At 40.3% G+C, this 16590-nt stretch overlaps 1 protein-coding gene across 4 annotated transcripts in view; it reads right to left on the bottom strand.

Moving 5' to 3' along the window:
* The window catches only part of Rnf130 (ring finger protein 130), a 102836-nt gene that overhangs the window by 68813 nt on the left and 17433 nt on the right, over positions 1-16590 (bottom strand). For all 4 annotated transcript variants that reach the window (XM_036195547.1, XM_036195549.1, XM_036195548.1 and 1 more), the window contains exon 2: positions 7946-8140. In XM_036195547.1, the coding sequence (XP_036051440.1) occupies positions 7946-8140 (195 nt within the window). The remainder of the gene's footprint in view (positions 1-7945; positions 8141-16590) is intronic.

The following is a 16590-nucleotide window of genomic DNA, read 5'->3' as shown; positions in this document are numbered from 1 at the left end:
AAACCCAACCACCCCCCTAAAAACCCTTAAATGACAAAACAGCAGCATGACTATATTATTCAATCATTCGTGGTAAGTGGGTTCATATTATTGATATGTAAAGGTATTTTTTTTGCAGTGTGTGGCCATTTAAATTCATTTTGTAAGGTATATTTTATATTCAAAGTCAGTTTTCTGTATTTTATGAAGTATATTTTCTATTCATTGCTAAGTCCATAACTAAGTGAGTTCCTTAAGAACTCATAGAAAAGGACAAGAGCCAGTCAACTGTTTCCATTCAGGAGTCAGAGAATGTAAGTCTGCTCCTGCTGACTGACATGGAGATTAAAAAGCAACACTATTACTTGGCTAGGAATATCCACACATTCCTAAAGACATACAGGTCTAGATGGAGATTCCAACTAGGCAATGATCTGATAAGATTTTATTCAGGCTACTAAAGAGCATCAGTAAAATCTATATAAAAAATCTAAACCAGTAAAATCCAGTCTTAGTTTTCAGACAGATGTGCTGCTCTATTTCTACTATCCAAGAGCCCATGATTCCCTTATACTACCACACACATCCGCTGGCTGCAAACAAAGAACTCATTCTGCTAACTGGAGCTAACAAGTAAAACCACATATTGAACGTCTTTCCTGTTACTGATACCATAGACTCTGCATCGGGAAGATGTCTTTCAGCCACCAGATGAAGGGCATTCACAAGGAGAACATACCAGCTCTGGAAGCATGGCCAAAGCAAGAAAACACAGTTATTTCACTTAAAATGTAGACTTTTAAGGTCTATTTTAAGCAATATCAGAAGAAAGTTTTTAATATCAAAACCAAACAGCTCAACAGACTCAAAGCAACATGTTTACTCTGCTTGCAGCATACTACTGACCAGTACAACAGACAACAGGAAGGAAAGACCCAAAAATCTCAACTTAAAGATACTTAGGATCTTTTCCATACTGCCAATCAAGTAAGAAAAGGACAGCATCACAGAAAAAGGACAGCACTGTCAGGTCCAAAGAAGGTCTCTGAAGATGACAGGGACCTTGGACTATAAACTCACCAAGGGCAGGCACCTGTTTCTCTGTTCTGTCAGTTCATGTTAGTTTATTTTCAAATGCACAGCAACGAGAACCATCGATCCAACATCCCTTTACTGAAGTGAAGGGCCGACAGAAATGCTGTAAGTGCAAAAGTGGCTCACATGGACCTCTGTATCCACCCCTCAAGAATCCGAGTTACAGGTCTAGGGGAAGAGGGGTCCTGGAATAAGTATCTTCATGATAGGTGCACCAGAAGTAACTCTGCCACAAGGTCCTTGAACCAGAACTGCTGCCATACAGGATGAGGGTGGTATCTGGGGAGGGTTAGAGCCTATTGCCATGTAAGTGAGATGGGGAATAAAGGGTTGCTAGTATGTAGTATGTATATGAATGAGAGTTGGGGAATAGGAGGCAGAAGAGGACCACAGGTTGGTTTTTTTTTTTGTTGTTGTTGTTGTTTTGTTTTTTTGTTTTTTTGAGACAGAGTTTCTCTGTGTAGCTTTGCACCTTTCCTGGAACTTACTCTGTAGCCCAGGCTGTCCTCGAACTCACAGAGATCCTCCTGGCTCTGCCTTCCAAGTGCTGGGATTAAAGGCATGCAACACCACCGCCCAGCTGAGGACCACAGTTTTAAAGACTCTTCATCAAGGAATACCTCCTTGAAAGGATGGGAACCAAAGGGCTCACTCATTCCATTTAATAGTATTTCAGAGGTTAATAGGCTTTCTTTTGGTATAGATCACAAGGCTGAAATACTTACCTTTCTATAACCAAATTTCAAGTAATATCAGTCAGGTCTTCCTGGACTCTCCTATTTCTGTACTCTTCTTAATAGCATTTCATTCACCGTGGAGAACTGAGTTTTGTACGACCTGTTTTGCCACACAAGTCTTACCCAATGCTGCATTCAGGATTTTTCAAGTACTCAATTATTAGATGTTAGGGAAGAGGCCAGACACCCTATGCCAGGGTGCTCAGCTACCTTGCTGCTACAGATGGGAGGCTTCACATCCTTGGAAAACCTAGTACCATGCTGGGACAATGCAGTATTCAATAAATGCTATCAACCTCACTGACTCAGAGAACACTACCTCCCTTCTTTCAAAATCTTCACAAACTGTTATTAAATAATAGTTCTTTCCTTTGGCATGTTTTACCTGTAAATATGGTCTGCTATTACCTTGACCATCCCTCTATCCTCAGCCACACTGATTAGTTCACAACCTACTTCCATCCAATCCCAACCTTAGCCCAGACTTAAACTCATTCTTGCTTTGCTCTTTTCCATACAGATCTTTTACTCATGAAGCACCTCCTGACCATTTTTCCCCTCAAACATCTAGGAACCCCCTCAGATCTTTTCAACTTAAAGCCTTCTTACAGTCATAATTCAGTGTTTAGTTCCTATATATGACCAAAGTCCATGAAAAGAGGTGTCATGTGTGCCAAGTTTATGCTTACAGGTCTAATAATACCACACACACAAAAAGAGACCCAGTATCATAAAGAATTCAAATCCCTCTACTTGCTTTCGGCTAGCTCAGCCTAATTTTCTGTTATTTACCTTCAGACTTCCTCCACAACTGTCACTGTCTGGACTGATATGGTTCCTCTAATGAAAGTATCTTTCTCTCTGTCTAATCTTAAATCCTCTTAAATATTTAGGGCCTAGAAGAATGACGCTTTTTCAACAATCAAGTCTTCTGAAAAATCCCTTCCATTTAACAGTCAGGAGCCTTTATGCCCAGAAGCTCCCTCATTTCATGCATGTCTGTCTCTCCAGTGGTGGACACATGCCTTAGGAACACATTCTGGATCCTAAAGTGTGTTTCACAGAACGTTTGCCATATAGCAAATATAACTTCATATCATGAACTTTTGTGCTAAACACAGTTAAAAACAGTTAGCTTATATAGAAAAACATGTCAAAAGAATGAAGAAAAATATGCCTGGAAACAAAACAAATACCAGCCTTAAAGTTTAAGGAATAAATATACTGATTTCATAATTTTTTAAGAGGTACTTGTTATTACAGGCACAAAGATTATATAACTTAAAAATTATATATCAGTAAATTTCATACTCACTCCAAGGGGAAGATAAAGTAGACAGATACCTTTCAGGTGTTTTACAAATAAAGATATATTTTAAAGATTTACTTTTCCAAACTCACAAGCCTTGTAATTACAACCTGATATAAGATTCAAACTGCAATATTATAACTGTACATGTCAGATTCTTTTTCACAATTTTAAAGATGCCACATCATCTGCCAGAAATCTAATTTTGTTTCTACAACTAAAGTGGCAAATTTGAAGTCTGTGATACATTTTTAGAAACTGCGTGTGTGCCTATCAGTCTAGAGGAGTGCAAGCATGCAGGACGGGGCACAAATGTGGAGGTCAGAGCACAAGCCTGGATGCTGCGCCTCACTCTTCACCTTGTTTGAGACAGGCTATCTGGTCCATCAGCTTTCGGTGATTCTATTTCTGCCTGCCATGTCCTGGTACAGGCATTACAAATGGTTGTGTTCCTGTGCCCAGCTTTTATGTGTTCTGGGGGTCTGGACTCCAGTTACCAGGCTTACTAGGGCAAGCAATCTTTCCTAGCCCTGTGACAAACTTAGACACGACTTGGAGACTAGAACAAAATAGAAGAGGCTGGGACAACTATAAATAGAGACCAGTAAGCCAGACAAAAATCACTGTCAAGTTTTTCTGATGGTGAGTGTGGTGGTTTGGAAAAAAAATGGCCCCCAAAGGGAGTGGCACTATTAGGAGGTGTGGCTTTGTTGGAATGGGTATGGCCTTGTTGGAAGAAGTGTGTCACTGTGGGGGCGAGCTTTGAGGCTTCCTATACTCAGGATACCACCCAGTATGACTGTCAGTTGACTTCCTGCTGCCTTCTGGTCAAGATGCAGCTAGCACCATGTTAGCCTGCATGCTGCCATGTTCCCTGTCATGACGATAATGGACTGAACTGATGAAACTTTAAGAGAGCCACCTCAATTAAATGTTTCCTTCATAAGAGTTGCCGTGGTCATGGTGTCTTTTCACAGCAATAGAACACCCTAACTAAGACAGTGAGTCTGAACTCACTGAACAGGCTGAGACAAAGAATTTGTTTGGTTTGGGAAACAGGAAGCAATGAGCAACAGCCTAGGAGTTCAAACAAAACAGTGCAAAAGCTCTCCTATCAAGAACAACCTTGCACATGCAAATATAAGCCTTCTTACAGATAATTCCCAAATAAAATACTACGGTCAAATCTTTTAAGTAAAATTCTATCATAGAAATCCTTTCAATGAATAAATTTATTCCTACTGCTTTTTTTTTTTTTTTTTTTTTGGTTTTTCGAGACAAGGTTTCTCTGTGTAGCATTGCGCCTTTCCTGGATCTCGCTCAGTAGACCAGGCTGGCCTTGAACTCGCAAAGATCCACCTGCCTCTGCCTCCTGAGAGCTGGGATTAAAGGCCTGTGCCACCAACGCCCGGCGTTTCCTACTGCTTTTTATTAAGACTATATCCATGCTTTTTATCTGAATAATTATGTAACTTCTATTTAAATAAAACACCCTAATAGTGTACTTCAGCTTATATCTGAAAAAGCAGATTCTGGATCTGTCACTAATCATTCAGTTTAACCCCCAAAGACACCTGACATGTCTTCACTATCAGGAGGCAAAGCACTTCTCTATTTTACACCTTACTTTGAAATATAGGTTTTATCCTTGTAGACTTTTAATTTCTACTCTGAATCCTTAAGACGGGATTAAAGTAACAACAGATTATCTCATGAACACTTGATGATGTACCAACGTAAAAATATTTGACGACCTATAACTCAGAACTGTTTCAGTTAAACAATCTTATTTTTAGATGGGTCTCTGTGAGTTAAAGGCCAGCCTCTACAGAGCAAGTTCCAGGACAGCCAGGGTGGTTTACACAGAGAAACCTTGTCTTGGAAACAACAACAACAACAACAAAAAACAAGCCCCCCCCCTAAACTCCCCAAAACAAAACCAAAAATAAATAACAAAAAAAGATTCTTATTTTGTTATTTTATCAACTGCCCCAATTATGTCCTTTCTAGCAAAAGGAAGCAGACTATTCCTGTGACTTTATTCTCCTTTAATCATTTTTTTGCCTTGTCTCATGTTCCCTCAGTATTAGAATAAAACGACAAGTTTTCAGCAGAAACCTATTTTATGTTGTTTTTATCTTTAGTCTGCATTAAAAATACCTTTAATTAAAAAATACTTTACATGTCCTAGATTTATATTTCTTTGGTTTTAAGATTAAAAGGGGACCCCTGGCAGTGGGACCAGGATTTATTCTTGGTGCATGAGCTGGTTTTTGAAGCCCATTCCCTATGATGGGATGCCTTGCTCAGCCTTGATACAGGGGAGAGGGGGTAGAGGGGAGAGAGGGGCAACTGTGGTTGGTATGTAAAATGAATAAAAAAATGCATCTGTCTATAATATGGGCATGTTCACATGAGTACAGGTACACACAGAGGCTAGAGGGCATCATGCCCCCTGGATCTGGAATTACAGGTGGTGAATGAAGTTAGCCACTAAGCCATCTCTCCAGCCCAGACTGACTTTTTATAAGTACACAACCCAGTAAGTTTATAGTGATGTACAAACATCACCACAATCCAAGTTCAGAAGATTTCTATCATTTCCAGAAAGTTCCCCACACTCAATTAATAGTTATCTTTCACACCCGATAATCCTGCTTTCTGTCTCTCTAAATCTGATTTTTATAGATATTTTATATAAACTGGAACCAGGCAACAGTTGGCTTTTGTGTCTGGCTTCTTTTATTTAACATACTACTTCTGAGGTTTATCCATATATCAGTAGGGATTCTGAGACAAGGTCTCACTTTGTAGCCCAGGCTGACCTAAAACTCAATATGTAGCTATGTCTGGCCTCTAGCCCCACAGCAATCTTCCTGTAGCCCAGTTAATTCCATTTAGTTGATAAACTGCATTTCACTCTATGGACATATATTGTTTTGTTTATTTACTCACTAACTGATGGGTATTCAGGTTGTTTCTAGTTTGGTTATTTGAAATACTCTACTAGAACCTTTAAATGTACGTCTTTGTGGACACCCCCCACCTCTTGTTTGCTTTCTTTTTTCTGTTTTTCTTGTGTTGGTTTCTAGGGGTAAGATTGTAGCTCATATGTAAATCTGTGCTTAAGTTTAGAGAAACTGCTAAACTGTTTCCAAGCTAGCTCCATATTCCCAACACCAGTTACATTTATTCCTTTGGAATTCACCCTGTACTTTGCTTCTGAACCTCTTTATTTTTGTTGTTACTATAATCAATGATAAAGAATTGTGTGGTCAAACAAGCCCAGCAAATGGTTTTGTCAAAGAGTTAGTCCTTCTAAGACATACATCTGAGAGAGACCTCAATGCATGAAGAGCGTCCGCAAGTACACTAATCCAAGCATTTCCCAAAGCTTGTCCTTTATGTTTTCTTCTTCACTGGGTCCTCTATAGCGTATCAGAATAAATGGATGTTGTGAGGAATGCAGATGAGAAATCTGCATTATCTGACAAACTTTCCGCTCTTGTGTGTGTGTGGTGCATGCATGTGACTATGCAGGTACACGGGTGCAAGGTATCAGGAATCTTCCTTTATTGCCCCCTTACTTCTTTGAGTCAGAGTCTCTCACTGAACCAGAAATTTGCTGTTTCAGCTAGGCTAGCTGGTCATCTAGCTCTTGGGATCCACCTGTCCAGGACCCACCATGTGGAAGGCAAGAATCTAATCTCTCTAGTTCTCTGACCCATTCCCCCCACCCCTCTCTCTCTCTCACACACACACACACACAAATGTAAAAACAAACAAAACCCAGGGTTTTTTCTCTAAAAAAATTAAAAAGGCAATTTCTTAAGTAAGACATTATATTATAAATCTTCATGAATGTAAAGCTAAATGAAACCCAGCAGCTCAGAGCCGGGCTCATGAAACTGAATGGACAATAGTAAACTTGGGCCTAACCCTCTTCTGCAGGCTCTTACTGGCTTTAGTCTTCTGACCTGTAAGACTGGGGAAGAACCTATATCAAGTGTGACTACAAGGACTGCCCCAAACATCTATTTGTTTTTAGGGTTTTTATGTATGTATGTGCATACACACTCTGTGTGTGTGTGTGTGTGTGTGTGTGTGTGTGTGTGTGTGTGTATGTGCGTGCGCGCCAGCATGCATCTACAGAAGACAAAAGAGGGTGTCCGATCTCTTGGAGCTAGAGTTACAGACAGTTGTGAGCCACCTGACACAGATGCTTGTAACCAAACTTAGGTTCTCTGCAAGAGTAGCAGATCCATCCTCTTAAGAACCACAGCAAAGTAGTGGGCATACACATACATAAACAGAGTAAATGCTCAGTAAATTACAACTATGGTTACGCAAACAATTCCCCTAGGTACTTCACACAAGAAATGAAGAAATCCTCTAGAAATGCTGTATGCACTCATTACTAAGGCAGCTTCAACACTTATTCTAAAGACACAGAAAGAAGCCCTCCTGGACAGGTAACCCTTGAGAGCCCACAGCAGTCTGGGGAAAGGACCCCATACTAAGCAGAGGATGACTGAAGTCATCACACAAAGAGTATAAGAGCAAAACTACCATGAACTTTATCCCAGCCGGCCATTAGGAAGCGTTACAGATTGTTTTGGTCATTATTAAAAAAACAAACAAACAAACAAACAAACAAAAAAAACCAAAGGGAAAAAAAGACATGCATCTCCAAAAGTGACAATACCAAAAGTTAATATAATCATAGAATTACACTGAAGATTATGATGTCACCAAAGGTAGAGGAATGCCCAAAGCAATAATTTAAAAAAGAAAGACAAAATCTAAAGCCCCTTTTCCTTTTTACCTGGATGAGTCATGGTGACCGGCTCCTCTTTGGATTTATTATTGTAGATGACTACAGCAACTGCATTGTGGAAAGCTGCCCGTGATATTTTCTCTTTAAAGGTACAATTTCCTCTTTGCAGCAAGGCGATCCACTGTTTGATATTAGGAGGGACAAGGAACCGTGTTTGAGGATCACAGCCCAGATGATCAGCAACTACATAAAAAAGAAAAGTGAATTAAAGATGAAGTCAGTAAGTCTTTATCAAAGTGTCCTGTTCTCCAAATACTATGCAGATCCAAAGCTCACTGCAACAAGGCTGTATGAATTTCCACAAAGGATAACACAATGAATCTAACCAATGTCTGTAGGAGAAAGAGAGAGGCTCTACTAAAATGCTTCTTGTACTACAAAGCAAAACAATGGAAACTTTTTTTTTTTTTAACTTTACAGATGAAAAGGCCAGTAAAAACCAGGGTGGGTAGGTTGGTAAGAGAGGACTAAAGGAAAACATTCAAGGTGACAGTCCTCGCCATCTTCCAGTCCATTCGTCTGCACTTACTAGCTTCTAAACACAATGCTGTTGTCACCACCACCAGGAGGAAACCTTTAATTCAGCTATCAAGTGGTAATGTTGAAATGCAAGCATGGCAAATAAACTTAAGAGATGTCAAAAGAAATCACAAAACTTTGGGCCTATATTTAATAGTGAAAATGATATGAAGAAAAACATCATTCATCTACTTTACATTTATTAGAAAAGTAACTCTATAAATCTGCATTAAGATATGTAATACAGGATACAAGGAGACATCCTACAAATTACATGGCCATAGATCTAGACTTTTAGAGAGATTTTGTTCCAAATACTTACAAACGCATCTGAATTGGTCAAACTAAGCTCTTCAATCTTTGATCCCACACATGACACTTTCTATAAATCCACAAAGAAGCCCCTGCTTCCCCTGTCCATTTAGAACAAGTCAAAATGAGAGAAAAGGATGGTCTATAGGGAGAAAGAAGCCACCAAAGGCAGGGCTGCAGACCATCAGCTGGCAAGCACGGACAGGAAGCAGGGGGTACAGAGGCCTTCTGCCACCTGCAGTCCATTACTATCAGTCCTGTGTGTATGGTGGAGAGAAGGTAACAGCACACTGACCCCAAAGGGTAACCTCAAAGACAGACAAATCACAACTAAGTATTGAGTGCTAGTCATAAAGGATCATTATAATTTATACAGAAAGAACACTAGTGGGAAAATGCTTGTTTTCTGTAAGCAAACTGCAAAGCAAAAGAAACCAGATATTTATAGTATTTGTCTATTAAAAAGTAAAGATGTCACTGATATGAAAAGTCACATCTACCATTCCCACTTAGATTTTATTCATTAATTTCTCTTATGAAGGAGGGAGGGAGGGAGAGGGCAAGGTGATACAATAAAAACACTTTCTATGAAAGGACTTTAGATACTCACAGTAGGAGGTGAATGCTTCTACAACGTGTCATGAGAGGTACCTGCTACCTGCCTACAACTTCTGCTCTTTAATACACTAATCCTTCATTAATGAGGCAAGGGGTGGTCTGTGTGAGTATGTGGAAAAGGAGGATAACACAGTAAGTGAAAATTGCTGGGGATGCAATTCATTTGAGTAACACATGTAAAGCTCTGACTTCTATCCAGGCATCAGAGAAAACTTAAGTTGAAAAAAAGTCTGTCACACAATTTTCCTCAACTACTGAGAGACACAGTCATATTACAAAACTTTAAAATTCTGAAGCAGATTGTTTACCTCCAGCAGTATCTGTTACACAGATAATTATGCTGTTTTCAAATACAAGCACTGAAAAGATGTTTTATGATAACCTCTTAAGTCTTAGGAAATTGTCTAACACCATATCCAAATAAGGCAACCAGAAGTGGGTTTTAAGTGTTTCATTTGTTACTTTTCAAAGTGGACTGCTATATAAACCCTGGCAGAAAATACAGATTACAGAATACCCAAAGGGATCTGCATGTTTGTCTTATATGAAACTTCCATTTTCTGTGGCATCCTTTCTCCCCGTGGCTTCACATACTTTTACAATGCAGTCAAGAGGAAACTATGGAATTACGGAATCAGCAATACAAGGGTACAAAGTCTCAACCAACTACTTACTAGTTGAACAACTGTGATGGGTTCCTTAACCTCGCTGATTTTAAATTTCCACTTACTACCAAAATGGACTTATTTACTGGTGGTGACAGGGGACTGGAACCAGGACCTCACTTAGACTAAGCAAGTGTTCTACCACTGACCTACACCCTGAGCCTGATACTGCCTTCTCAGAGCTACATGTGTGAAAAAGCTAGTAATAATCTCTTCACTCTAGTGTGCCCAAAAATGATTTCTCTTTCTTTTCCTCAGTCCCTCCTGATCTGTCCTAGCAACCCAGTTCGGTTACCTGGGGATGTTCGAAGCCAGTGTCTGTGAAATCCCACTGTGACTCTGCAACAGGCCATGTTCCATGTTTCTGGGCTCCTAAGTGCTGGCTCTGTCTTTCTGACTGAGGACATCCCTAGTGTTTTCAGGCTGCAAAGGAACAGCAAGGGTGTACCAAGCAAAATCCATCAAATCTACTGAAAAGAACTTCAAAATTCTATAGGAACCCCTACCCACTAAGAACAGATTCTAGAACAACTGCTAGGTCCAAACGAATTCCAACAACAGACTGTATATACAAAAGAATATTCCTACTCCATAAAACTCACCCAAATGCAAAAGGTTCCAAAGGCAAAACATCAGTAAGAATGAAATGTGGAACAAGAAGTATGAGACATGTGGGTTTCTGCTCCAGAAAGCAGTATTTATTATTCAGGAGAAGAAAATGAGGTTTTCACAACCACTTAATACTACAGTGTATGTATTCTATCTCAATATTCGTTCTAATTATAAAAATAAATGAACAATGAAATAGTATTAATAGTTTTGAAACAGCTGCACATTGTGATTAAGTGGTACTACTGCAAATTTAATGCCATTTGTCTGTATGTGAACAATTTATTTCGTGAAAGCATATTGAAGCATGGAAGATATATGCAGTTATGGACTATTAAAATGTGTCATTAGCAATTCTGTTAAAATTCAGAACCACTTTACTTCATATTCTTAAGACAGTGCTGCCTCTGACTTCTTTGCAATCATTAGTTATAGAGCTGAGGAAACTAACAAATCATAATGAAAACCTGAAATTATAGATCATATAATATATTACACTATATAAGAACTTGAGGCCTGAGAATAGTGCAGCAGTGAAGTGATTGCCTAGTTTATGTGAGGCCCTAGGGTAAATCTCCAGTACCGCCAAGAGACAGTAACAAAACCCAAACCCTTAAATTTTGTTTCCTACATTCCTGCTGAATGTAAAAACAAGAACAAGGCTTTCATTTACTTCTTGATAGGCACCAAACAAGCACGTGATTCTCACCTCAGTGAATTTTGTATGCAAGTGTGTACAGGTGCATGTGGAGGCCAGAGGACCTCAGATGTCACCCTGAGGAACTCTTTCTTTTTCTTTGGACAGGATCTCTGGACTGGGCTCACCAGTTAGGCTAGACTAGCTGGTCAGTAAGTTCCAAGGATCTTTCTGACTCCACCTCCCCAGTTCTGGGATTACAAACATACTCCACTATGCCTGGCATTTTTTAAGTGGGTTCTGGGGACCCAACTCAGGACTTATTGCTTGCAGGGCAAGCACTTAACCAACCACCTTCCAAGCCTAATTAGTATTTTTTAACTTATGTACACAGAAGCAAACCAAGTATCAAAGAAAAATAAAATGGACTAAACACTGTTCTTTAAATTCACAGAACCTCTAAGCTCACTGAGGTGGTATGACTGACACAATCTCAACACAATATGAGAAAACACCAGGAAGCAGAGTGTTTAGAATGCAGGAAAGGACAGAACATATGGTAAAGGGTGAAAGCCAAACAGAACCCTTGAAAAGTTGCCCAAGCAGAAAGGACGGAGGACGGAGGACGGAGCACGGAGCACGGAAATGACTAAAATACAGGACGGGGTGGGGATGCAGCTCAGCTGGATGCTTTCCTAGTATGCATGAGGCCTTCAGGTTGGTCCCTAGTAGTGAAACAACAAACACAGTGAACCTTAAATCCACCAGACACACACACACACACACACACACACACACACACACACACACACACACACACACACTTTCTCTCTCTCTCTCTCTCTCTCTCTCTCACACACACACACACACACACACACACACACACACACAGGAGGGGGGGGCGTAAGTATCTTGAACAGGAAAAATGGATACACAGCAGAAGCTGTAACACAAATTTAAGATGACAGAGCTCTAGAAAAACCTTATTTGGAATGGGAGAAGGAAAATGTTGCAGTATGAAGAAAATGTAACTATTTAGGGATTTTACTTTATTTGTATTACTTGTGGTGCTGGAGATCCACCCTAGGCATGCCAGGCCAAGTGTTTTACTACTGACCTGTACTTTAAGCCCATGAAATGTAAATATTTAAAAGGCTGTGAGCTAGTGAGATAGCTCAGCTGGTAGAGGTACTTGCTGGCAAGACTGATGACCTGAGTTCAATCCTTAGCATCTACACAGTAAAAGGAGAGAATTAGCTTCCACAAGCTGTCCTGACTCCCACATGCATACCAGCCATGCCACACACTAGTTCAATATATAGATACAAACACAAGGTAAATAAATTATTAAAAATGTAAAAAGTTAAGGTTATTTATATGAATTAATAGATAAAATCTATTCTTCCATTCTAATAGTCTGAAACTTGGCACATGATTAATTTAACAGGATTTCACCTCTTAAAGATCAAATTCCTCACACATGGAACAGTCACCTTGTTCTGTGTGGGTGAAGGTTTCCTCCCCAGCCTTAAGAACCATCAATTTGCTGTAAACCTCTTGGGTGTGAGTGGTGTGGAAGCAAGAACCCAGCAAAGCACTCTTCGGCTGGTGTCGTTAAGACAGGGCATAATCTGCTCCAGGCTCACAGGGCCTCTTGCTCTCAGAGCCTATGTGTCTTACTCCTTTTCCTGGAATGCCAATCATACCACACTCTTGGCTAACCACTTTCTGAGCTTTGGAGTTCTGCTTAAATGTCTTCTCTAGCATGGTTTCCTTCTTCCAGAGACTGAGTTGGGCAGATTTTTCAAGTTGCCATGGTACCCTAGAACTATATCCCTCTTGGCATTCACTGTACTATATCAGTAACTGGCTGTTTATTTCTGACTCTTTCCTTTTAGGAGGTGTGATCCAGTATCTCCTCCCATGTGTCTGGCACATAGGAAATACTTAGTATATCTGATGTAGGGAGGAGCTAGGGATATCGTTTAGTGGTAGGAGCATATGCCGAGTAAAGTGTGAAGCCCTAGTGTCACTTCTTAGTCCACAGGAACAACAACATTTTGATGTAAGAAGAGTGATCAAGTGAAATTAGGAAAAAGAAAGGAAGAAAAAAAGAGACTGGAACATTTGTTTCATGTATCTTTTTTTTGGCATGTGTTGTATGATATGCATGTGTGTTCACATGTGTGTAGGTGCAAACAAATGTACACATGTGAATGACTAAGGCTGATGTTCTGCATCTCCTTGGATTGCCCTCCACCTTATATATTGAGGCATGATCTCCTGCTGAGCCTGGAACTCACTGGGCTAGTCTAACTAGCCAGCTTTCCCTAGGGATCCCACCTCTGCCTGCCCACCCAGCTTTCCACTGGGTTCTGGGGATCCTAACTGTGGTCCTCATGCTTGTGCGGCAAGCATTCACCTGTGGAAACATCTCCCTAGTCTCCTGAGTCAATGATTTTTGTTTGATGACTCATGTTTTATCAGTTGATTTCTATAAACAAAATTAAACTTGACTGAGTTGAAGGCTTCCACTGGCAGGTGTGTTCTGATTACTTTCCCTTTCCTATCTTGGAAGATTATAATATCTTTATTCTACAGATTTCCTAGTTCTAGCTCTCTGTGTGTGTGAAAGCGCGCGCGGGCAAAGTTCTAGCCTTATGAAACAAAGAAAAAAATTCTCTATTTTTGTTCCTAATTTTAAAATTTACTTTTACTGTCCACTTCTACAGATGGGGCCTACTCTCATGTTCCTATTCTTCCACTGGGCCAGATCTATTACTTACTTTTACTGGGTGTTAAGTATTGTTGAAAATGTTTGCTTTTTCCTTTTCTCTTTTCTGTTCATTTCAATTCTCTCAACTTTGTATATAGGATCATGCATTGCTTAATGACAGGGACACATTCTGAGAACTATGTGGCCAGGAGATAATCCTTGCAGCACGGATATTAAAGGGTATGCTAAGACAAGCTAAGGTGGCGACATCACTAAGTGATATAATCCTATGGGACCACTTGGGTACACACACCCATTACTGAAGAAATGTGTCTGTATGGTATACAAGTTTGCTTCATTCCTCTAATCCCTTTTTTTTTCCATGGTAGGGTTTGGTATCATAATAGAGTAACAAGAAGCACACTCTCTATCCATTTTTCAGGAACTTTCTATCAAAAATCATTCCTGCTTTTGCCTTCCCTCTGCTTAAACCTGCTGGTTTCAAAGAAGTAAAAACAGGATCTTAAAACTGCCCTTTATTGCTGCACTTGCAGGAGTGGTCTGTACCCACCATGCTGGTGTCCATTTGCCCCACTAACATTTCACTCTTAGCCTTTCTGCCTCCTACCACTCCACTGGAACTGTGGACATATACACTGGTCATCTCACTGGACATTCTTTGTCCTCCAAACTGGCCTCTAAGCCAGTGGTTCTCAAACCCTTGGGGTTGTTGAATGGCCCTTTCACAGGGGTCGTCTAAACCACTGAAAAACATAGATATTTACATTATGATTCATAATAATAGCAAAATTGCAGTTATGAAGTAGCAATGAAAATAATTTTTTTCTTTTTTTGGTTTTTTGAGACAGGGTTTCTCTGTGTAGCTTTGTTGGAACTCGCTCTGTAGACCAGGCTGGCCTCAAACTCACAGAGATCTGCTTGGCTCTGCCTCCTGAGTGCTGGGATTAAAGGTGTGCACCACTGCCGCCCGGTGAAAATAATTTTATGGTTGGGGCTCACAGCACATGAGGAACTATATTAAGGGGTCACAGCATTAGGAAGGTTGAGAACTACTAATCTAAACAATGACAACCCAGCTGTGATTTCCTCCAAACTGCAGATCTTCATAGCTTCCTGGGTTATTGCTGTCTTTATCTCTTCTTTCTCCACCTGATCTCTAGGTGGTGATTTATGAGACTCTGGCCCCTAAAACATAGGTCTAGAGCAGTGGTTTTCAACCTTTCTAATGCTGTGACCCTTTAATGTACTTCCTCATGTTGTGGTGACCCCAAACCATAAAATTATTTTCTTTGTTTACTTCATAACTGTAATTTTGCTATTATGAATCATAATGTAAATATCTGTGTCTTCAATAATCTGAGGTTCAGTTGACCCACAACAGGGTCATGACTCACAGGCTGAGAACTCATGGTCTAAGGTTTTCCATGGTATATGTCTTTTCTTACCAGAATAAAATACTTCCTAACACCATATAAAAAGCAGTCATACTTTTAAAGTGTACTTGTCACTCTTACACTTTGATTAGTGTGAGTATCACAACACACACAGTTAAATCAAGCCAACAGCATCAGGAGAGGACAATGCTGAAATGTTTACACAGGGAAGGGGATCCATTTCTTCTCATTCCAAGAACAATCTCTAGTCTTTTTTTTTTTTTTTTTTTTTTTTTTCCCCCAAGACAGGGTTTCTCTGTAGCTTTGGAGTCTGTCCTGGACTAGCTCTGTAGCCCAGGCTGGCCTCGAACTCGCAGAGATCCACCTGCCTCTGCCTCCCAAGTGCTGGGATTATAGGCGTGCACCACTACCGCCCGGCCAATCTCTAGTCTTGATTTTGATGAGCTAACGGGAATTCTTGAATGTTTCCACCCAGTCCCAGGGAAGGAGACCCGGAAGGAGTCTTTGCAGGTCCATCTATGTCCAATCATTCTGTTTCTTACTTATCCATTTACAGGCTGCTCTGCATCACTTCCTAGGCAAGACCATAGGACCACACAACCATTCTGCTACCAGGAGGCCACTTCCAAAAGAATACTGCTGGACAGGAACTGAACAAGGGAGAAAGGTTTATTCATACTTCTAGTCACAACTAGAGAGAAAGTTCCTAGTTTCCCTCTGCAGCAGTGTTATAACTTTACAGAAAAGATAAAAGAAAGGCTTAGGGATGTGCAGATGTAGCCTTCCTTATGAGACAGGTCATCGGAATGGTGGGGATCCCTTACTGGGAGGCAAGCTCCTTTTGGAGCAGCTCAAGCTTCTCCAATTCTAATTTTCTGATGCTTTCTCTCTGCCTGAAATCAGGAAACTAATTCCTCATAGTCTATCCCCTCACTAGTACACTAGAACACTTTGAAGTTAACTCTTCAAGTTGTCTTCTAGCATCTGCTTATTTAAACGAACAAAACACAACACCAAACATCATTTTGAACACAGACCCCTAGGTTTGTTAGGGAAGTGCTCTACTCTGAGCTAAACCACAAGTCCCTAGAAATCCTACTTAATCCAGTCATCTGCTTCTAGGCAGCCATGAGCTTGAATGG

This window comes from Onychomys torridus, chromosome 8 (assembly GCF_903995425.1).
Source record: "Onychomys torridus chromosome 8, mOncTor1.1, whole genome shotgun sequence".
In the NCBI taxonomy this organism is placed as follows: Eukaryota; Metazoa; Chordata; class Mammalia; order Rodentia; family Cricetidae; genus Onychomys; species Onychomys torridus.
This window is presented reverse-complemented; position numbering and strand designations above follow the sequence as displayed.